Here is a 24,266-nt window from a genome sequence, read left to right on the forward strand (position 1 = left end):
TATCCTTAACAAAACAAATGGATCCAAACTTATTTGTTTGATTTGTTAAGGATCCATAATGTTTATTTTTTTTGTCTATTCAAAAATGTGGACACTTCTGAATTACTGAATTTGTCTGAATTTGTTCAAAATGTAATTCAGAAGCAAACTAATTGTACATGTGTATTATGTTTCAATGCAGTTGGTGAAGTAATTCGTCTCAATTCTAACTTGTGCTCTACCTTTCTAATTTTGGGTTCAACAGGCTGATGTTATTATTGCAAAGCCTTTACCAAAATTTGGAGATGATCCCTATACTTTACAGTACAGAGGCTGTGGACAACAAGGAGAATATATCCACTTAACACCAAACTTCTTGCTGGAGGACAAACTGGTTTCCATTTATGGACCTCGTGGTAAAGACATATCTTTTCATTTACATTTTGATTGTATTTCCTCATTCCAATTGAATTTACAAAATGATTCATATGAAATTATTAGCACAAATGTTCTTGATGCTCTAAAATTATAAGGGTACTTCAGGCAACCACACGACTTAAAAAGAGAACACTTAATCTTATGTATCTTAATTTAGATGGTTTGGTGTAAATCTGGCAAATTTAAAAATGTCTGCTTCTGAGAAATAGTAGCATTTATTTTTGTAAGATAACATTCCTCTAGTGACTGCCCAGGTGACAGCCACCAGAGATATTTCTTTCTAAATCAGCTATACCTACAGCTCGGCTATTTTAGTCGTATTTTTGCAATCCAGTCTTCAGTTTAACACCACAGATTTTCTTTTTCCAATTGATGCCATTTTATATTACTTGTCCAAACACTAATAGCATCACATTGATTCCAGGAAATTATTCCATGTGTACATTATGTCTCACGTGTTCCCAAATTCACTAAATCTCTCTTTAACCCCTTAAGGACCAAACTTCTGGAGTAAAAGGGAATTATGACATGTCACACGTCATGTGTCCTTAAAGGGTTAAAAAAAAGGAAGAGAAACCAGTAATTGACTGGGAGACAGTAGGGTAAATATACATTAAAGTCCCTCTAATTATGTATCTACTAAAAAGCACATGTAACAGTTTAGGTATATGCTTTTCAGGGGATACTTTATAGCTCACAAGTTTTTAATTTAGAGTAAATAAATACCCTCACGCTTACCTACCTTTATATCTGGATTATATCAGGTGACCAATTTGAGGATCTCTGGCTCCCTTTCATTCACTTATACGTAACATAATTTCTGTCTAGTGAAATTTAACACAAAACGATCTAATGGATTTTAATGGGAGACATTCAACCTCTTTGGTTTATAAAGCATGAGACTAAAGTAAAATTATATTTTTGCCCCTAATATTTCTTAACCACTACACCCTATCTTAGAAAGTTTTTCAGTTTAAAAACGTAACTACAATTTAAAAAAAACCAAACATGCTATTAGATATTAGAACATAACAGCTCTAGAGTGTAAGCTTATTTGAGGAGGGTCCTCGTCAACCTATTGCTCATGTAACATTATGTAAATGTCTAATTTATTGTTAAATGTCTCCCTTTTAAGATATAATAAAGAACTGCAGAATAGGTTAGCCTTATATAAAGGACAACAATAATAATAATGATAATAATATTAATTGCATCAAGTTTTTTTTATGTATTTTGTAAATATTAAGCAAAACATTATGCAAGCTGTTTTTTCCAGATTATCTATTTTGTTCTGGGTCATTCACTAAAATGAGATTTCAAAGTGAATTTACACGGAATTTCAAATTTAAGGTCAAAATAGCTGAACTGGAAATCTTTTCTAAGTCATACGTGCTTTTATTCCAGCTATTCTGGCCTTAAATTTGAAATTCACTCTGAATTTATTTTGAATTCTAACTTTAGTAAATAACCCTATATGAGTCGAAATCATGTCATGCTTTGTTTTTATCAAGTAAAATATTCTTTATATGTGGACATCAATCTATACTAGTGTTCTACATAGATACATAGTTATTCACTAAGGTAAGAAGTGAATTTCAAATTTAGGACGAAATACTCAAATTACACAAATTGTCCATGTCCTTTCTGATTTCAGTTTGGCTATTTTGGCCTTAAATTTTATATTCATTTTGAAATCATTTCGAATTTACAAGCACTTGTCATTTTAGTGAATAACTTTGATATTTGTAAAGATCATGCATTATTGTAGACATGGATTTATAGAAAGCTGACAATAAGTGCACAAGTATTGCCATCTGATTTTTATTACCATTATATATGACACCCAATATGTATGATTCACTGGTAATTCTTTATTTCTTTAAAATAGGGAAAGTATTTATCCATGAATGGGCCCACCTTCGTTGGGGAGTCTTTGATGAGTACAATATTGATATCCCTTACTATATTTCTAGAGAGCTTAAAGTGGAAGCAACAAGGTAATTATATTGATTATAGCCTTTACTTATTCAGCAACAATGAATATGAATTGTATTATATTATAAAAGAGTATCTCAAATACCAGCCATTTCTGCACAATGTGGTCCGTGACCACAAACCCAGAATATAGAGGTAGGTCTGAATGGGGATACATTGAGGATAAGGGAGACATCTGGAAGCATGGGAATACATTGTGTAGCTGTGTGTAAATGTGTATGGGTATATGTATATGTGTAGATGTATATGGGATTGTGTAGTTGTGTGTGTATCGGTGTATATATGTATTAGAGTGTATAGCTCTGTGTGTATTGGAGTGTTTAGTTTTATGTGCATATGTATGTGCGTGGCCAGAGGTCTCCAGGTATGTTTAACTTTGAGAACCCCTGTCAGAAAGGCATATTTGCCTAACTATTTTAATGTTATTTAAATACAGTTAAAATGTTTAATGGCTCTGGTATTGTATGGCCGAAATGACATTTTGGTGTAAGTTATCACGTGCGCGTTTATAATAGCATATGTTGATTGAACAGAAAAGTATTTGTTTATTCCAGGAAGTCATGGCAAATTCCAGAGGCTGTCAGAATTCCAGACATTTGAACATGCCAGTAGTTGTGTATAATGTAACTGTTTAGTTCCCTTCACATCTGACATGCAGATTGTATTAGAGAAGTTTGGACCTTAATTAGCTTTATCCTGAAGTAACAATAGATTTTAAAGGAGTAATAATAGTTTAATTTGGTATAATCTTACTGCAATAAATTATTAATTCCATGTTAACCACTCTTAAGTTTTTCCCCTTTTCTACATTTAATAACACAGCTTTTACACCTCACAGTCATAGAAAGAGGACGAGAAACAAAAACAATGAGGAAACAAATATCAAGGCACAATCTATTCTGATGCAAAGTGCTAAATAAGGTCCAGTCACCATGGAAACCAAATGAATGTATTTGTATGTTAGCACTTTGCACCCAAAATAGCATCTGTTTTGGCTTGATAAATCACTTTTAATATTCACTGTTTAACTATCCCTGCAAAGTTAGCCCTAAAACTTTTCACTACCAAAATTGTGTATACATGTTTTTATTTTCATATATTTTGCAGTATAATATCTAGTGCATAAGGCCTCACTCACCCTCACGTATTCTCTAGGAGTGATACCCAGCCTGTACAAAATTGAATGTGTCTACCAGAGGTCACTAGTCACTGATACAATTAATGTAAAGTTATGAATATATTTACTGTATGTTGGCATGATGCTCAATTGCAAAAATAATCTTACATGCTGTTGCAATTTTTAGTTAGCTGTACTGCTAGTAATGTCTTTAGGATCCTTACAAATACATATGTGCAAGTGTTTTGAACATTTTATCACACCTACTGTGAGAAAAATACAATTTTTGTTTTTATAACTAACATTTCAGACCCTGAGTAAAATATATTGCAAGATAAAAGGACACTACATACTGTCTGAAGCAGGCCTGTCCAACCTGCGGCCCCCCAGATGTTGCTGAACTACAACTCCCATGATTCTTTCAATTAAACAGACAGCCAGGGAATCATGGGAGTTGTAGTTCAGCAACATCTGGGTGGCCGCAGGTTGGACAGCCCTGGTCTAAAGCTTTTCATTCCCCAAATATTTTTATTAAGCATATACGAATAAATGAAAAATGTGTAACTTTGTCTGCAAAGCAATCGATACGCAAACTTTCTGTTGTGGTATATTTATATGCTAGCTATGCATCTTTTGCTTCAAATAAATACTATGCTAATATTTTTTCAATCAAAATAAGTGCTTGGAATTGAAGGAGTGAACCACTCTAGTGGTAACAGATCAGTCGTAGACTCATTTACGTAGGCCCTCTTCAGTTATTTCTTTTAAAACTAATTTATCTGTGGCAGTACTAATTATATGTAATTTATTAGCTCTTGTGTACTTGTATTCTAAATTTGTAACTTGTTGAAAATGTTGTTGCTATTTAATTGAAAAATTAATGAATTTGTTAATTAATTTTCTATTGGAGTAAACAGAAAGCTTGCCATTAATAAATGCACACTTTATTATTGCTTTTTTAACAACCATAGCATCTATTTATTACAATAGCTGATTGTTAAATTTGGTGAAGTCAATAAAGAAAATACGTCTTAATGACATCAATGGGAGAGACCAAATATAAAGTAAAGTAGTGGAAACAAATTCAGGTGAAGTAGTAATATGACACGCACTATTGTTATTACAGGTGTTCTCTTGCTCTGAATGGTACCAGCAGAGTTAAGCAGTGTACAAATGAATCTTGCACAACAAGAGCTTGTAAAATTGATGGCAGAACTGGTCTTTACGAAGAGGAATGCTTGTTTTTCCCAGAGTATAAACAACTTGTTAAAGAATCCATCATGTATATTCAGGCCATACCCTCTGTAAGTATCGCATCTTTTCATATGCAAAGCAGCAGGTTGAATCTCTAAGGTCATCAACAAATATGGAACACTTGTAGGAATTCATGATATAATGAATAATTTTGGCATGCTGGCTGTACATGCATTACGTAGTTACATAGTTACATAGTTGAAAGACCACTTTTAAAGAATCACCTAATAAAAAGTACTCTTCAGAATACATTTATCCCCTGTGTGGAAGTAAGCAACTACAATAATGAAAAGTCACAATAATAACTGCATCAGGATGACAATAATGTGTGGAAAATAGCCCTTAAAAATCAAAAAGGTTCCTTGGGGACTACTGTTTTACATTATTCTATAATTAGGGCACAGTAAGTGCAATGAAATGTTAAAGTGAGATTTATATTAGTGAATATAATCTCTATAGCTATACTTTATGTGTGCTGGAGTGTGGATTAATGTTATAGTGCGAGTAGGCTTGTAGGCGCACTCTGACACTAAGTAAAAAACAGGAATCTGCTAGTCTCACTGAGACCATTAGTTTATGTAATGCCCCAATATTTGCTAAAAATGTTCTTGTTAGTTGCTATCTGATAAAACAGAAGTTCACTGACATGGTACACAATAGGTACTAGGGCTAGAAAGACTGAAAACCTGCATTGTACTCTATTTGCTAGGAGTTGGTGCATTTTCCTAGTTGGAAAAATGCATAGGTTCAAATGGTCATATAGAATTCTTTATTAATTAAATCCCTTTACTCTTCTTCAAGTATTGTGTTTGTGTAGCATCCCTCTGTTCATATTGTTTTTTATTTTTCTTAACTTAATGCCTACTGTCTGCTTATTCATCTGGTGGTAATTTAGCCAATCTAGGTCAAAATATACAGGTAGTTTTGTCTTCTCCAATTGAGTGAGAGTAAATATCATCCAGCTTAAAGTCACAAATCTGCTGAAATTATTCTGAATTTATTTTTTTTAGATAACCTTCTACAGGAAAAAAAAAAGTAAATAAAGTGAGTTCATTTATATTTTTTAATGGATTATAGTTATGTATCTCATGGATTTGTTTATCCTTATTTTCAGGTTTCTGAATTTTGTAATGACAGCAATCATAACATAGAAGCGCCAACACTACAAAACCGAATGTGTAATTTACGTAGCACTTGGGACGTCATTATGAGTTCCCCTGATATGATTTTCAACCCTCCAAATGATTTCATGATTACACCTCCTGACCCTACATTTTCACTACTGCAATACAGAGACAGAGTTATTAACCTGTTACTCGATGTGTCTGGAAGTATGAAAAACGTAAGTTTAAGTGGCTAACCTATTGATATTGATGAAGTTTGATATGCAAACACTTGATAGCTTCATTAGTGATTTCTTTATAATTAAGGTTTTAATTTGTTGTAACTGGAATCAGGAAAAGTACAGCATAATCTAAACGTTCTCACTGAACAAAGAGAGAAAGAATAAAATGAGGATTAATGTATTTAAAACTTTTATCATACAAATGTATAAGAGAAAATTTACTAATCCATTGGAGCTGAAATTAGTTGCTATTGGTGCAATACACCAAAGTGGTGCCTAGGGGTCTCCTTCCTATAAGCATTTCAATGGATAACTAATTAGTTCAACAAAGAATCCCATTTTTGCCTCATTCCATTTTAAACATGGATTCCTTTGAGCCTGTGTTTGCTGTATACAACAGCTTTGAAACACAACTTAGGACAAGATGCAAAGCCAGTGAACCACTCATGGACAGCTGTTTCATTGTTAATTAACTAATTAGCATATGCCCACCGAGAACCCTTTGCGGTAGTAACATCACTGCAAATTTGTGATTTCTGTGGGAAAAGCAAGTCTTATGGCTTGACTGGTGTGCAGATTTTTGTTTAACATTGTATTAACTATCCACAGACTTCAGGTGGAAGGGGTTTTCAATCACAATTTTTCCCCACCATAACTTTTTTGGTTTTATATATATATATATATAATTTACTTAGACCCAGATACTTGTCAGGCAGTCCCCCAAATACTGAAATATTTTAGTAATTAAAACAAATTAGTTAGAAAAAAAATGTATATATATATATATATATATATATATATATATATATACATTTTTTTTCTAACTAATTTGTTTTAATTACTAAAATATTTCAGTATTTGGGGGACTGCCTGACAAGCCAGACATTCCCTGTGCAGGCAGTACTATAGCCTGCAAAAGATGCCAAGTGTTCTCACTATTACATTGCCCTGAAGGGCCAGGCTGGTTGCAGGGGGACTGCATTAGTTGTCAGGCAGTCGCCCCAATCTGTACCACCACTGAAGGTGATTATATTTGGCCAGGAAGACGTATCATGGCGATCTAATGGCGTTAAATCCCACATTGTGCAGAATGGCACAGTGTGCCCTAACAGCATTAAGGGGTTATTCATGATGATAACAAAGTCTCCATTACTGACATTTCAGTAAAGAACAGTTCAAACACTATGTAAAACAAAGGTTGTAATGGCTGTTAACAATAAAGACCTTGTGATATTATGGGAAAAGTCTAGAAAACCCTGCTTATTTGCCAGCCATATAGCGCAAAGTAACTGGTGATCCAATGGTACAAAAAGGGTAAATAATGCCACATTATGTAAAATACATTAGCTTCTAACCAAACTTCTGCATTCTGATTGGTGAAACATTTCCAAGTCAACTTTTTTTTTATATGTATATTACCATTATAGCCAAATTCTCATATCATGTGTGTAACGGATCGACGGGCACCCCGACGTTGAAGGATGCTCCTAGCAATTCCTAAGGGCTCCAAGCACTCTAGCAGACACCACAACCACTGAACCGGAGAAGCATACGAATGCTCTCAAACATATGAATGCTGTAAACCACTGAACAGGAAAAGCATACAATCAGCTTACACTCCTGGCAATCAGCATACAATCCAATTCCCCCAATGACGAGACGACACTTCGTTTTGAGGGTCAAGCAGAACAGACAGAGCTGTGGGTTTATTGTCCTTATATACACATTCTTACACATTAGTACCACCCACAGGGTTTTGGAAAACAACCGATGAACACGTACAATACACTCAGATGCTCCCACACAAAAGCATCCCCTCTGCCTGTGATACAATTACCTTACACAATGGGTAATGTAATTATCACAGGCAGAGAAATACAGTTTTTCCACATTATTCATAACTTTACAAGTATGCATCACATTTACATACATTTACATTTTCAGAATCAGCATACTCCAAATACGAACATATGTCAAAATCATCCAAATTGGTCCATTGGTTCAAAAGATAGATTGAAGTCCTTTGTGACCAAATGAAGCATGTATTTTTTGCCCAAAACCAGTTCCACAGAGTATTCTATCCTAGAGATAATTGAGAAGTAATCCAATTATCTCCATGGACAGAGGCAAAACTCCATTAAGCACATGGCAGTAAATAGACAGTAAAATACAATAACATACACAAGGTGACATTTATTACATAAAATACAGACATGCAACATATCCCCAGATAGCTTAGGTCTGAGCGCACATTATTACTGAATGGCGCTGAGACAACACACACATACAGTTTAATTTCCATGGAGCCAAAGTCTTTTATTACACGAATAGGCTCCATGGCATAGCTATCTGGGTTAAATGAGTTAATTCAGTAAATCCGAGAATCTACCGAACGCCAGGGCAGAAATACATGAATAGACCTTTCTGCATAGGAAAATAAAGTATTTAAATGCCGGTCCATAGTCAAAAGGCAGCAGACAGGCAACCAGGCTCCTCCAGTGCACAGTGGCGAGGTTGGTTCCGCCACAATGTGATCTACAGCAGAGTCACATACATTTAATGTGTCATAAAGGTGAGTATAACTAGTCTATCCTAATTCTCCTTGACCTGTCAGGGGCTTTTGACACTGTTGATCATCAACAGCTTCTTCTCATCCTTAGCAATATCGGTCTACAAGATATTGCTCTCTCCTGGTGCTCCTCCTACCTCTCCCAGCACTCTATCAGTGTTTCTTTCTCTGGCTCTTCTTCTTCTCCCCAACTCCTCTCTGTTGGTGTCCCTCAAGGTTCAGTCCTTGGTCCCCTACTGTTCTCCATCTATACTGCCTCCCTTGGTAAACTCATTAGCTACTTTGGCTTCCAATATCATTTCTATGCAGATGACACGCAAATCTACCTGTCCTCTCCTGATCTCTCCCCGTCCCTCTTGACTAGTGTCTAACTGCCTCTCTGCTGTTTCTAACTGGATGGCTGCCCACTTCCTTAAACTAAACTTGACCAAAACTGAAATTCTGGTCTTTCCTCCCTCAAGTGTTGTTACTCCTGTGTCTGTCTCCCTCCAAGTCAATGGTGCTACCATCAGCTCCACCACGCAGGCTCGTTGCCTAGGTGTTCTCTTTGACTCTGACCTCTCCTTCAAGCCTCATGTTCACTCTATCGTCAAATCCTGTCATTTCCATCTCAAAAACATTGCGCGCATCCGCCCCTACTTAACGCCAGATGCAACTAAGGTGTTGGTCCATTCCACTGTACTTTCTTGCCTTGACTACTGTAATCCGCTTCTTAGTGGTCTTACGTGCTCCCAACTTGCGCCGTTACAGTCCATAATGAATGCGGCGGCGAGGCTCATCTTCCTGTCCGCCCGCATCTCCCATGCCTCACCCTTCTGTCAGTCCCTACATTGGCTTCCTATAAAATATAGAGCTCAATTTAAAATTCTGGTTCTTGCTTTCAAATGTCTACATAATACTGCTCCCACCTATCTATCCTCCCTTATACACAAGTATGTCCCGTCTAGGCCCTTACGATCTGCTGAAGACTTACGTCTATCTTCTGTCCGTACTCCCACATCTGATGCTCGCCTTCAAGACTTCTCGAGGGCTGCACCGTTCCTGTGGAACTCGCTTCCCTCCTCCGTTAGATGCTCACCCAGTCTCCACTCCTTAAAAAAATCATTAAAAACCCACTTCTTCATAAAAGCGTATCAATTAAACTCTTAATAGCTCCCAACTGATTCCTCTTCTGCAACTGTCACTAGTCTACTACTATTCTTACCTTTTGTGTCATTTTACCCCACTCCCTCTAGCATGTACGATCATTGAGCAGGGCCCTCAACCCCTCTGTTCCTGTGAGTCCAACTTGTCTGGTTACAACTACATGTCTGTTGTCCACCCATTGTAAAGCGCTGCAGAATTTGATGGCGCTCTATAAATAATATAATAATAATAATATAATAATAATAATATAAAAGAATGAGAATGTCAATAATCACAAATATGCTGTACATAATTGAGTCGGTCAACCCTATGAATAGAACTATTATGGGTAAGTAGCTAGGCAGTGTCTGGTAAATTTTGAAGACTGGCTACACAGTAGTGAAGATCAAAAATGCTATTTGATGTGTGGATAATTGGTGGGCGGATTAATATTTGATAGCCCTAAGCTACCAATCTACATATAAAGACAACAAACAAAGGAAAGAGAAATATTGTAAAAAAAATATTTACAATATATACAAAAGTAACAAAATATATAAAGATACCCAACAGGATCATTTAAATTAATCACTGAATTAAAGCTGTGTAGTTAAATTCCACCTTGAGGTCAAATGGGGCCAATGTTTTAAACGCATAGATGTATCTGGCTCCTCTTTGGAGAAGCTTTCTGTTATGGTCCCCTTTTTGTGGTGAGAAATATTTGCCCTTGAGAGCCTGAAAAGTCAGATAAGAATGATCCCCATTGTGTAATGTGTGTACATGGCGTGAAATGGAGGTATCTAGAGAGGTTCTTGTTTAGCTAATATGTTGCCGGATACTACGAAATTGCTGACATATTTTGCCGATATACTGTATGCCACAATAACAAGTGACAATATAAACAATAAAAGTGGTGGAGGAGTTTATAAATCAATTTATATAATGAATCTTATCACTTGTCACACTTTTCACTTGTTTTGTTGGAGTAATGAATAGGCATGATATACATCTACTGCATTTCTACACTCCAATTTAGGTTTAAGACAGTTTTATTTTGGAGTGATTGTTTGCAAATAACTATGAACTAAGGCATTAACCCCTTAAGGACAGAGCTTCAGAAGCTTGACTTACGCTTAATGACACAAGCAATTTTTGCATTTTCTTGCTGTTTGCGTTCAACTGCAATTTGCATCTCTCTCATTTATTGCACCGACACATATTATATACTGTTTTTTAAAGGACAGAAAGGGCTTTAATTTGATATAACATATAAATATATAAATGCTTACTTATTATAAAAAAAATACAGAAAAATGCAAAAAAAATGAAAAATATTGTTTTTTTTTACAGTTTTTGCAATCATAATGTGTGCATAATTAGTGCAGGTTAAGGAAAGTAATTAAAAATAAATTCATTTATTTGTTCTGATTTACAGAATATATAATGTGTCTGGGATTTTCAGTTTTTTTTGGTAGTTACAGGTCACAAAGCACAAGGAGTAAAATAAAATTTTAATATGGAGCGATTTTAGAATTTGGTATGTTTGTCTTGTAAGCCTAATAGCCATAAAATAAAACAAAATTGCCACACAAAAGTATATATTTATATAAAGTAGACATCACAGGCTATTTACCTAAGGTTGTTTTGACACTTTCTACGTAGCCATTTTACCGACAACCTCTGCTAAATATTGGAGTAAAATTGTGTTTTTGGGGGGTTTTCGCACACAAACGTATAACAAAGAACTTCTCATGTGTATTTTGTAAAGTTGTTGTGTGCTATTCCTGTACAAAGTTTTATTATGTGTTCAGTTACTTCTGCTGAGTACAACGGTACCCCCATTGTATGTCTTTGGCACTATTTTGTGAAGCTACAGTGCCATATAGGAGACCTGTCCTTTTCAGTATTCACAGTAGAATTTTGAGAGACGGATATAATGAGCCTATGCTTCCATTTGGGGTATTATAACAGTTTGACTGTTCAAAAACCCCCACAAAGGCCTACCATTTGTAAAAGTAGACACTCCAGGGTATCTCATAAGGTGCATATTGTGCCTTAACATGCCCCCATTTTTTTACCATTACATGCCAAAGTATGTGGTAAAAAAATAATTGTGTGCATTTTTTACATACGGATTGCATTTTTGCTGGGCATTTTGTATATTTCATATGTGCCACTAAGTTCAAACCCCCCAAATTATGCTCAGCTAAGTCTTCTGAGTAAAAGGACACCCCCATTGTATGTCTATGGCACTATTTCGTGAAGCTACAGTGCCATACAGGAGACCTGTCCTTTTCAGTATTCACAGTAGAATTTTGAGAGACGGATTTAATGAGCCTATGCTTCCATTTGGGGTATTATAACAGTTTGACTGTTCAAAAACCCCCACAAAGGCCTACCATTTGTAAAAGTAGACACTCCAGGGTATCTCATAAGGTGCATATTGTGCCTTAACATGCCCCCATTTTTTTACCATTACATGCCAAAGTATGTGGTAAAAAATAATTTTGTGCATTTTTTACATACGGATTGCATTTTTGCTGGGCATTTTGTATATTTCATATGTGCCACTAAGTTCAAACCCCCCAAATTATGCTCAGCTAAGTCTTCTGAGTAAAAGGACACCCCCATTGTATGTCTATGGCACTATTTCGTGAAGCTACAGTGCCATACAGGAGACCTGTCCTTTTCAGTATTCACAGTTGAATTTTGAGAGACGGATTTAATGAGCCTATGCTTCCATTTGGGGTATTATAACAGTTTGACTGTTCAAAAAAAAAACCACAAAGGCCTACCATTTGTAAAAGTAGACACTCCAGGGTATATCATAAGGTGCATATTGTGCCTTAGCATGCCCCCATTTATTCACCAATATATGCCAAAGTATGTGGTAAAAAATAATTTTGTGCATTTTTTGACATACGGATTGCATTTTTGCTGGGCATTTTGTATATTTCATATGTGCCACTAAGTTCAAAACCTTCAAATTATGCTCAGCTAAGTCTTCTGAGTAAAAAGACATCCCCAATGAATGTCTTTGGCACTATTTTGTGAAGCTACAGTGGCATATTGGAGACCAAGCCATATCAGTTTTTACAGAACTTTGAATTTTGACGCTGGACCTATGTGCAATTTCCAAGCATCTTCGTAAGTTTTAAATTCAAACTACCCCACAAAGGCCTACCATTTCTTAAAGTAGACACCCCAGGGTATTTCAAAAGGCATATTTTGAACCTTAGCGTGGGATATTTTTTCCGCTAGCTTGTACCAGGTGTAGTGGTAATAAGCGTTTTTTCTGCCTTTTTGACACACAAAGTGAGTTTGCACAGTATATTTTGCAAACCTTATGTGTACCACCACTCTATAATACTTTATATGTTGCTCAGCTATGTCGGCTGAGTACAAAAATACCCCCGTATGTACCTTTGCCAGGTATATGTGGACATCGGAGGGGCACATTTGGGACACAGCCATTCAATTTTTTTTCAAACTTTGCATTTTTACGCTGTGCCCATGTCCCATTTTAGAGTATTTTACCAGGCTATATAATCCAAATACTCCATAAAGCCATACCATTTCTTAAAGAAGACATCCCAGGGTATTTCAAAAGGCATATTTTGAAAATTAGTGTGGGATAATTTTTCCGCTAGCTTGTACCAGGTGTAGTGGTAATAAGCGTTTTTTCTGCCTTTTTGACACACAAAGTGAGTTTGCACAGTATATTTTGCAAACCTTATGTGTACCACCACTCTATAATACTTTATATGTTGCTCAGCTATGTCGGCTGAGTACAAAAATACCCCCGTATGTACCTTTGCCAGGTATATGTGGACATCGGAGGGGCACATTTGGGACACAGCCATTCCATTTTTTTCAAACTTTAAATTTTTACGCTGTGCCCATGTCCCATTTTAGAGTATTTTACCAGGCTATATAATCCAAATACCCCATAAAGCCATACCATTTCTTAAAGAAGACATCCCAGGGTATTTCAAAAGGCATATTTTGAACCTTAGCGTGGGATCATTTTTCCGCTAGCTTGTACCAGGTGTAGTGGTAATGAGCGTTATTAAATGTATTTTTTTACTTTTTAAAACTTTTTTTACTTTTTAAAACTATTTTTTAAACTTTTGTTTTGCTTATTCATTTTTTTAAAGTTTCCTAAACTTTCGTAAAACTTTTTTTTACAGATTTAACATTTTTCTAAGCTTTTTCTTTTACCGTTAACCCCTAACTAGCAGTAAGCAGCACTAACAGTAAATTCCCCATTTTCCCATAACTCCCACCCACCCCAGCTAGCAAAATATTTAATTATACAATATTTAAATTAGTTAATTAAATTAATTTAACCCCTGAGGGTTAAAAAATAAATAAAAGTTAATCGTCAGGGGTTAAAAAAAAATTAGATCACAGTATAATACTGTGATCTGTATTTTTATCACTGTAGGCAGTGATAGACTGGCAGGCAAGGGGTTAATTTTTATTTGGACTGGGTAAAGGGTTTATTTTTTTTTTATTTTTTACTTAAACGTTATTAAAACTTTTTTTTTACTTAATTTTTTTAACTTTTTAAAGCTTATTTTAAAACTTTTTTTAACGTTAACCCCTAGTTAGCCTAACACTAAATCCCCCAATTCCCCACTAACTTCCACCCTCCCCAGCTAGCTAAATTTATAATTTTAAAATATTTAAATTAATTAATAAAATAAATTTAACCCCTGAGGGTTAAAAAAAAAAAGAATTAACCCTCAGGGGTTAAAAAAAAAATCAGATCATATTAAAATGTAATCCCTGCCAATTGATCACTGTAGTCAGTGATCAATTGGCAGGGAAGGGGTTAATTTTTTATTAATATGGGTAAAGGGGGGGTGGGATTTTAATTTAACTTTTTTTTTTAACACCAGGGGGCAGGATCACTGCAGATCCGTCTCCCTGCACTTCACACTGAACCCGGAAGTGCAGGGAGGCGGAGGTGAGTATAGAGAGCACATGTGCCCGCTCTGGCATGCTGTCAGAGCGGGCACATGTACTCTGACAGCCCGATCCGGTGCTCCCGGTCTGCCTCTAATGCAGAGGCAGACCGGAGCACCATTAACCCCACGATCGCCGCGATTGCGGCGATCTGGGGTTAATTTTACCGCGTGACGGACGAGGTCCGTCACCCGTCGTTAAGGGCATCCCCAGGATGACGGACCTCGTCCGTCACCCGTCGTGAAGGGGTTAAGGGGAATCTGAGCCTTTCACATCTTTAATTTCATTACATCTCTGGCTTTGTTAGGCTCCATTGCTGTGGAATGATTACATGTTCTAGGATCTATCTACCAGCAAAAGGGGCGGGTATTTAAAAGCCTAATTGAGTCGTTGATTTTTGACACTTCTGAGGAACCTAGCGTGAATGAACAGCTATTGCAACATTTTGTTTTACATGATGTTCAAACTTATGTTTTCTCAAATGTTGATAATGGAGACTTTGTTACCATCATGATTATATCTTGGAAGGTTTTTTGTCTCTGTTTTTTTTTTTCAATTGCCTCAGAGGTCTCTACTAAAAGTTTAACAACTAAGTCATTACAGAAAATACTAAATGGAACTGTGACCCATGGGGACTAATTTTAGGAAATAAAAGTTAAACTGGTATCTTATTATAAGAAACACTTAATGGAGCTGTGACCCCTAGGGACCAATTTGGGATAGGACATTAAGAGTGTCCATTGAACTGCTCATAGGACAAAGACCCCTAGGGACGACTTTGTGCTATCACACTTATAGTAAGTCATTTCAGTTCCTACGATTACTTTGTGCTATCACACTTTTAGTAAACCATTTCAGTTCCTATGATTTAGTAACCCCTGCAGATAATTTACAGGAACTAGGTGATTTAAACTAGGAATATATGTGGCAATCCATTATGCTCACCTAATATTGTCCCAGAGTGATATGAGGCATATTTTTACCCCTTTTTACCTTCGTATCACCAGTGACTTTGTGCTGTACAGCTGGCAAAAATGCAGGGATATCTAGACCTTTCCAATACTATCCCAGGATCTTAATAGGGTATAGCCATTACAACACTTTGTTTTACATGGTGTTTGAACTCATCTTAACTCATCTTTACAAAGTAATGGAGACTTTGTTATCATCATGATTAAATTTTAGAAGGTGTATTGTCCCTTCTTGTTTTTGTACTTGACTCAGAAGTCTCTATCAATATTTAACTACTAACTTATTATAGAAAATACATAATGGAACTGTGACACCTAGGGACCAATTTGGGCTAATACAAGTTCAACTGGTGTCTTATTGTAGGATGCATTTAATGGAAACGTGACCCCCTAGGGACCAATTTAGGGTAATATACATATTGATATCCATTGAAATGCTCATAGGAGTGACCCCTAGGGACCAATTTGGTATTACACCTATAGCATAGTATTTAAATTCCTATAAATTATTGATCCCTGAAGATTAATTGAGGGCACTATGGAAGGGGATTTAAGCTAGGCATACATGTTAAAATCTATTTTGCTAAGCTAACATTGTGCAAGAGTGATATGAGACATGTTTTCATCCTACATGACAATGTAGGATTATGGATTAAGAATTTTTTTTTAAAAAAAGTTTCTCTTATACATTTGTATAGTAGATGGAATAAAAGTTGTGTTTTAAGGACATTAATACACATTTTTTTCTTTCTATTTTGGTTAAGTCATATTGAAGGTTGAAAACCCCTGAGTTATGTGGACTGCTCTTTTTCACTTTTAGGATTCTTTCTTGTTAAACTTTCTCACTGAAATGAAACAAATGCTCTTAATTCTTAGCAACACTATAGTATTGCTCTAATGTTAGGAAATTCACTAAACCATATATTGTAGATCATTTATACGTAATTGCATTTGTTTTGGAAAAATACCGTCATTACAAAAATTCTTCAACCCTTGGCCAAAGATTTGAAATTCTCTGGTAAGTTGAAAATGTATTTGTGCTTGATCTTTTAAGCCCACATTTAAAACGGTAATTGATGTCAAATGAATAAAGCTGGAATACACTAATTGACTACTGTGTTTGTTTTTATAATTCCAAGAACATAGTCTAATGGTGTGTGCATACAAATATTTAAGGTAAATTAACAAAACATTTTTATTATTACAAAACATTATTACATTTTGTATTTGTTTCAGAATGACAAGATACTTCGACTGTATAAAGCAGTATATTTAGTCCTTACTCAGATTAAAATAGGTTCTTTTATTGGAATTATTGAGTTCTCTGATACAGCAACTGTTATTTCACAACCAGTTCAAATAAAAAATGAATCTGACCGTGAGAACCTAAAATCACTTCTTCCAAAGACAGCAACATACAAAACATCAAGCCTTTGCCCAGGAATCTTATCAGCAATTGAGGTATGCAACTTATTTTTTTTGTTAATATGTTATATGAAGTATGTAAGCATGTATACAGTGGTGATGGCTACTTCCTCAGGTGATGGATTGCACACATATAATCAAAATAGTATGTAAAATAAATAAATAAATATATATATATATATATATATATATATTGGAAAAATAAAGTGGGCTCAATTTATGTATGTATATAATTATGTTTAACCCCTTAAGGACACATGACATGTGTGACATGTCATGATTTCCTTTTATTCCAGAAGTTTGGTCCTTAAGTGGTTAAAGATGTAAGCCTACTTTCAATGTTTACCCACATGTGATTGTCTTATCAATACCCAAGAACATTAACTTCTCAAACTATATATGGGTCTTCCATTAACTGCAAGTCAGATCAACTTTACCACCAGCAAACCAGGCCCTGGGGAGATAGCGCAGCTAAGCGGACAAGGGCACATGTAGGAGTGTGGGGATAGATGCATGGGATTGGTTAGGAAGAGTCTGTGGGTGTGATTATGTTCTGTGTAAGACAGTGTGGGGGAGGTCTTACCTCAGTGCCACTTGGGATTCGGGCCAGCAAACAGCTTCCCTCCCGCCCACCCTATACTATATTTTGTCGCAGCTAGCCGGGGGTATGTCCTTGACAATTGAGTTTGAGGTTACGTTTAAGTAGATGGAATGAGATGAACACGTTTTTTAAGGTCTCAAACCTCCCCTGCTCTAAAGGTTTAACTTTAGGTTGCCTGAGGTCTCGTGCCCATCGAGCGTGGATAAGGTCGGCTGATGGCAGGCATTGGAAGGATTTTTTATGACGAGGGGGGAGGTGAGAGGGAGTGGTGATTAGGAACCACTCCATGTTTTTATTGGCAAGGACGGTTGGGTCACTGTATAACACTATGGGTGTAGTTATATATGTATATATGTTAATTTATGCTTATTTATGTCTAATGTTTTGGTTACAGAAAAGAAGAGATTTAATAAATAAAGTTATGGATGTGTTATGCAGTAATTTAGTTGTGATAATAAATGCTGTGGCCTGTTTCATCCATACTAAGTGGTCTGTCGTTATTGGGGGGTTTAATGGGGTTAGATTTTGTTCTAGGCTGCATCGCGATTCCCCACTACGTACATACAAGGATTGAGTCCCCTACTTACAACCCACAACAGTCCCCAACTCACACTACCATGTATGATCAGACCCTGGTCATGGCGCTTGAACCCCAACCTCATACACAACATGCAGATCCGAGAATCGATTTACCAAACTATGTCCAAATATTTTCGCTTAAACATGGATTCATTAGACTCCAAATGCTCACTGTGGTGAGCTCATAAAGCCGTCCTAAGAGGATCCATGATCAAATTAGGGACAATACACAAAAAAAAAAAACAGGTAGCCCATCTAGAAAACACATTGATGACTCTCAGATCCCTCGAGGACAAACTTAAACTTGACCCCACACCGGAATTGAACACGTAAATATCAAAATGTCAAACAGACATAAAAGAATACATTGTGCAAGCCTCGATCAAGGCGTTACAATGGACGAAACAACTTTATTTTTTACTTTAAATCTAACAAGGCCGACACGTTATTAGCACGCAGACTGAAACAAAGAATGGCCCAGAAACAGACAAAATAATGACTCTGGACAGATCACTGACGGAAGACCCAGACCGAATTGCTGAAGTATTTAAAAAATACTTCACGGACCTCTATGACCATGACCCAACATGCAACAAAACCCATCCACAAACAAAACCCTCATAGACCACTGCTTAAAGGACCACTCTAGGCACCCAGACCACTTCAGCTTAATGAAGTGGTCTGGGTGCCAGGTCCTTCTAGGGTTAACCAATTTTTTCACAAACATAGCAGTTTCAGAGAAACTGCTATGTTTGTGAATGGGTTAAGCCTTCCCCCTAATCCTCTAGTGGCTGTCTCATTGAAAGCCGCTAGAGGCGCTTGCGTGATTCTCACTGTGAAAATCACAGTGAGAGCACGCAAGCGTCCATAGGAAAGAATTATGAATGCTTTCCTATGTGACCGGCTGAATGCGCGCGCAGCTCTTGCCGCGCGTGCGCATTCAGCCGACGGGGAGGAGAAGAGGAGGATCGGAGGAGGAGAGCTCTCCGCCCACCGCTGGAAAAAGGTAAGTTTTAACCCCTTACCCCTTTCCAGAGCCGGGCGGGAGGGGGTCCCTGAGGGTGGGGGCACCCTCAGGGCACTCTAGTGCCAGGAAAACGAGTATGCTTTCCTGGCACTAGAGTGGTCCTTTAAGCCAAATATCACTTCCCTCTCTGTCTAGGGAAGCAGCACAGACACTAATAGACCAAATCACACCAGAAGAAGTAGCAAGGACATTAAAGACTCTTAAGCCAAACAAAAGTCCTGGAACGGATGGATTCACAGGACTTTACTACAAAACATTCACCCCAACACTGATCCCACACCTATGCAATCTCTTTAACGCCATCCTATCACCTTCCACTCATCCAGCCCCACCTTTACAATACAGAACGGCACATGGAAGGGATGCCCTCTCTCCCCATTCAAATTGCCCTATCCTTAGAACCACGCCTACAATCCCTTAGACGCAATGCCCATATCAAAGAACTCGAGGTCCGCGGGGAGGAATATAAAACCGCAGCGAATTACTGATTACTATAACAGATCCTCAACAATGCCAGCCACCGCTACTTTCCGCGTTAAAAACATATGCTGTAGTCTCCAGCTACAAACTAAACATCGACAAACCGGAAGCCTTGCCGATACACATCGCATGACCCACCCTAGAAGCCTTCGTACACTTCGAAGACAATAACCTCACTTGCTTATACCACTTTTATACCAACCTGCTAATAATACCATTCACAGATCTTCCATAACCTACACCTTTCCGGAGGTTCAACTTTTTCTGACATATACAGATCAGCAGCTTTCTTGAACAACCCACGAACAAACAAGCAGGTACAACAGCCCTGAAACCCTTTGAAAAACTATGCATGAAAGCACAAGTCCAAAAATTACAGTTTTCTGTACTATACACACATATCCTTCAAACCTTCAAGGAGGAACCCTCACATATGTGTCGACTTGGGAGAGTGACCTAGGCCATATGTGTTAATCATAAAGAGCAAGCCTATAAAACATTAATGAGATGGTACCTCACCCCACTTAAACTAAAACAGATGGGCAGGTCAGATACGGACCTATGCTGGAAGGGATGCGGGCACAAGGGTACCTACCTCCACTTGTAGTGGGAGTGTGCCCCAATCACCCAACTATGGCAACAGGTTACATCCATGGTATCCAGGATCCTACACTCGGACGTTCCATTAAACCTATGGACATGAATCCTCTCAAAACCACATACTAACACGCCCATAGCATAAAACAAAATGATTGCCAGAATAGCACTAGCAACAAGATGGGCCATTGCAGAAAAATGGGGAAGCCCGGATACCCCTACCATAGACATGGTAGGACACAAAATTACAGACCCCATCAAAATGAATTAAATGTCCGCAATAATACATGACACAACCAAACACTTCCATAAAATATGGTTTTATAATATTCCCATCTCTAAGTTAACACACAAGACATGAACTCAATAAGTAACACTTATCTGCCACCACTTGACATCCAAACTACAGTCTAGACAACAAGAATAACACCCCTGTACACACCTCCCTACCCACTCTCCCCCGCCCCTGTAATTCCCCCTTTTGTTCTTTCTTCTTTCTCTCTTCTGTCTTACCTACCGTCCTATCTATTATACAAGGACTCACTGCCATTATTACGCTATATGACCAGCATGCAGGCCAAGGAACATGGCACTCACGCAAGACACCTGCTCAGCAATACACCAAACAAGACCAGGCCAAAACTTACTAGATAAAATTACAGATCACCACTACGGAGGCCCCTTAACAGAGCCTCTACCTATTCACACCATGGGGACCCCTCCACACCCCACCCCCTAACTGCCCCCCTCTACGCTCACAAACCACTTCCAGCACAGATCCTGAAGCCTAGAGGGCTCCCCAATTCTCTACCAGTTCCAAGTTTGCTTCTTTTCACGTCTTCCCTTTTAACCCCCTAAATTGGCAGACCAACATGATGAACACAGTGCAGCCTAGCACAGAGTCTGGTGTAATAAGCACACAAGAGTATGCTAACCCTGCAAGACAAAACTGTGATGATTGCCTCTGTAACATGCTAAATAACTCCCACTGTTAAATGTATGTTCAACCAATGTTTTGAGAAGAAGTTATATTTTGCTTGACAATCTCAATTCTGTAAACACTGAAACTTACAAATAAAGACTTATAACATTTTTAAAAAAAAATACTTCCTCTGTGTTAAAGAAACTTCCAAACACTATAGTGGTAAAATACCTGTTTAGGTATCAAGCCCCTATTGCCTTTCTGTGAAAAGGTGATTTTACTCACCCTTTTCTCCCACACCACCCCCCATCTCGTTCCGCCTCCACGGCTGAGATCATAGCATTTGAAAGCATAGGAAAGCATTGGAAGGCTATGGTGCACGCGTTGCAAAATGCTATGCTGTGCCAATCACCACCTCCTCATAGAGATGCATTAAATCAATGCATCTCTATGAGCAACATACTGCGTTCCATGCAGACTATGGAGACGCTGAATGCCAGTGCTGCACACAGTGCAGCATTGACACAGGAAGCACCTCTGAAAATGCAGTACTTATATTAAAGAGCCTGCAGAGACAGGCTATAGGCACCAGCACAACTACATTAAGCTGTAGTTGTTCTGGTGACTATAGTGTTCCTTTAACTAGGGATCTCAAACAGAGGAGCAAGCTCCTTACATGTCAGTTGCTGTCTGTCCTGACTGTTTCATGAAAAAAAGGTAAAGTGGCACTATGTAAATAGCATACACGGTATTGCCAAATTAAATAAAATGAATAAATGTTATTTTATTCTAATTTTGTATTTCTACTAATATGATATCTTATATTTATGCCACTAGGATAAAGGTCAATACCACAGGAAGCTGAACACGCAGCAACCCCATTTCAAATATCAAGAACTGGGGTGGCTGCAGGGCCGGACTGGCCCACCGGGATACCGGGAAATTTCCCGGTGGGCCGTCGGCACCTGGGGCCGGGGTGACCTGCGGCCGCAGGGAGAAGTTGAATGGCGGCCGCAGGGGAAGCTCTTCTGGCGGCCGCTGGGGGAGCACGCTGTTCTGTCTCTGCTCCCCCCCTCCCTCGCGCGCAGCTTAATGAGACCGGGGCCGGAATATGACGTCATATTCCGGCCCCGGTCTCTTTCTAGCACGTGAGGGAGGGGGGGAGCAGAGACAGAACAGCCTGCTCCCCCAGCGGCCGCTAGAAGAGCTTCCTCTGTGGCCGCCATTCAACTTCTCCCTGTGGCCGCCATTCAACTTCTCCCTGCGGATGCCAGCACACATATCTGTCTGCCCACCCACAGGAACCAAAAAGTATGTATGTCAGTGGGAGTGTTTGAGTGTGTGTCATGCTGTGTGTGTCTGTCTGTGTCATGCTGTGTGCATGTGTGTCTGTGTCATGGGGTGTGTGTGTGTGTCTGTCTGTGTCATGGTCTGTCTGTCTGTCATGCTGTATGTCTGTCTGTGTCATGGCGTGTGTGTGTGTGTGTGTCTGTCTGTGTCATGGTGTGTGTGTGTCTGTCTGTGTCATGGTGTGTGTGTGTGTCTGTGTCGTGTGTCTGTGTCACGGTGTGTCTGTATCATGGCGTGTGTGTGTGTCTGTCTGTGTCATGGTGTGTGTGTATGTCTGTCTGTGTCATGGTGTGTGTGTCTGTCTGTGTCATGGTGTGTGTGTCTGTGTCATGTGTGTGTGTCTGTGTCACGGTGTGTCTGTATCATGGTGTGTGTGTGTCTGTCTGTGTCACGGTGTGTGTGTCTGTCTGTCTGTGTCATGGTGTGTGTGTGTGTCTGTCTGTCTGTCATGGTGTGTGTGTGTATGTGTCTGTCTGTGTCATGGTGTGTGTGTGTGTATGTCTGTCTGTGTCATGGTGTGTGTGTGTGTCTGTCTGTGTCATGGTGTGTGTGTCTGTGTCATGGTGTGTCTGTCATGGTGTGTGTATGTCTGTCTGTCATGGTGTGTGTGTGTGTGTCAGTCGTGGTGTCTGTGTGTGTTTTTAAAAATAGTGTTTTACTCACTCTTTTTTTTCAATGTCGTGTTGGTCTCTGCCTCTATGACTGAGATCATCAAGCTTGATGATCTCAGCAGATCCGCACTGACACAGGAAGCGCCTCTAGTGACCATCTGAGTGTCTGTCACTAGAGGTGTCACTATTAAGCAATGTAAACACTGCCTTTTCTCTGAAAAGCCAGTGTTTACATTCAAAAGCCTGCAGGGACAGGCTATAGATACCAGAACCACTACATTAAGCTGTGTGTGTGCGCGCGCCTGCTAGTGAGTGAGCTTGCTTGCATGTGTGTGTGTGCCTGCTAGTGAGTGAGCTTGTGTTTTTATGGCAATGAGCTTATGTATATTAGTGAAATTGTTTGTCTATGAGGCTGTGTATCAATGAGCTTGTGTGTGTCAGTGAGATTGTCTGTGTCTGCATGTGAGTATGCTTACTGTATAATTAAATGTTTTACTCTGAAAGGACCAATATTTTATATTAGAAAAAGCAATATATATATATATATATATATATACAGAAAAGGAGACCCTTGAAACAAGGGGATCCTGAGAAGCAACTTTGGACACGGAAAAGGCACTTGAATGCCCGGTAACAGGAAAGAGAGAGAGAGTAATAGGAGAGTGAGCAGGTGAGAGATAATGAATCATAACCTGTACCCCCAACTTGCTTGATATATCATACTAGTACAAAATAATAGTAAAACTAGATAAATAGCCCCGCACGAGGGCTATAGAGGAGTAACAAACAAGAGAACCCCCAAAAATATCTCTCCAATAGCTGCCTAGTATAATATGTGGATACAACCACCTTTACTAAGGCAAACACACTAAATACCTGCTACCGTTGGCAAACCAAAAAGGCACCTAAT

At 38.2% G+C, this 24,266-nt stretch overlaps 1 protein-coding gene across 1 annotated transcript in view; it reads left to right on the forward strand.

Moving 5' to 3' along the window:
- LOC134568709 (calcium-activated chloride channel regulator 1-like) overlaps positions 1-24,266 on the forward strand; it is a 103,470-nt gene that overhangs the window by 20,554 nt on the left and 58,650 nt on the right. Inside the window, exons 3-7 of the mRNA XM_063427361.1 lie at positions 245-395; positions 2,306-2,414; positions 4,656-4,833; positions 5,898-6,125; positions 17,001-17,225. Of these exons, the coding sequence (XP_063283431.1) occupies positions 245-395; positions 2,306-2,414; positions 4,656-4,833; positions 5,898-6,125; positions 17,001-17,225 (891 nt within the window). The remainder of the gene's footprint in view (positions 1-244; positions 396-2,305; positions 2,415-4,655; positions 4,834-5,897; positions 6,126-17,000; positions 17,226-24,266) is intronic.

This window comes from Pelobates fuscus, chromosome 7 (genome assembly GCF_036172605.1).
Source record: "Pelobates fuscus isolate aPelFus1 chromosome 7, aPelFus1.pri, whole genome shotgun sequence".
In the NCBI taxonomy this organism is placed as follows: Eukaryota; Metazoa; Chordata; class Amphibia; order Anura; family Pelobatidae; genus Pelobates; species Pelobates fuscus.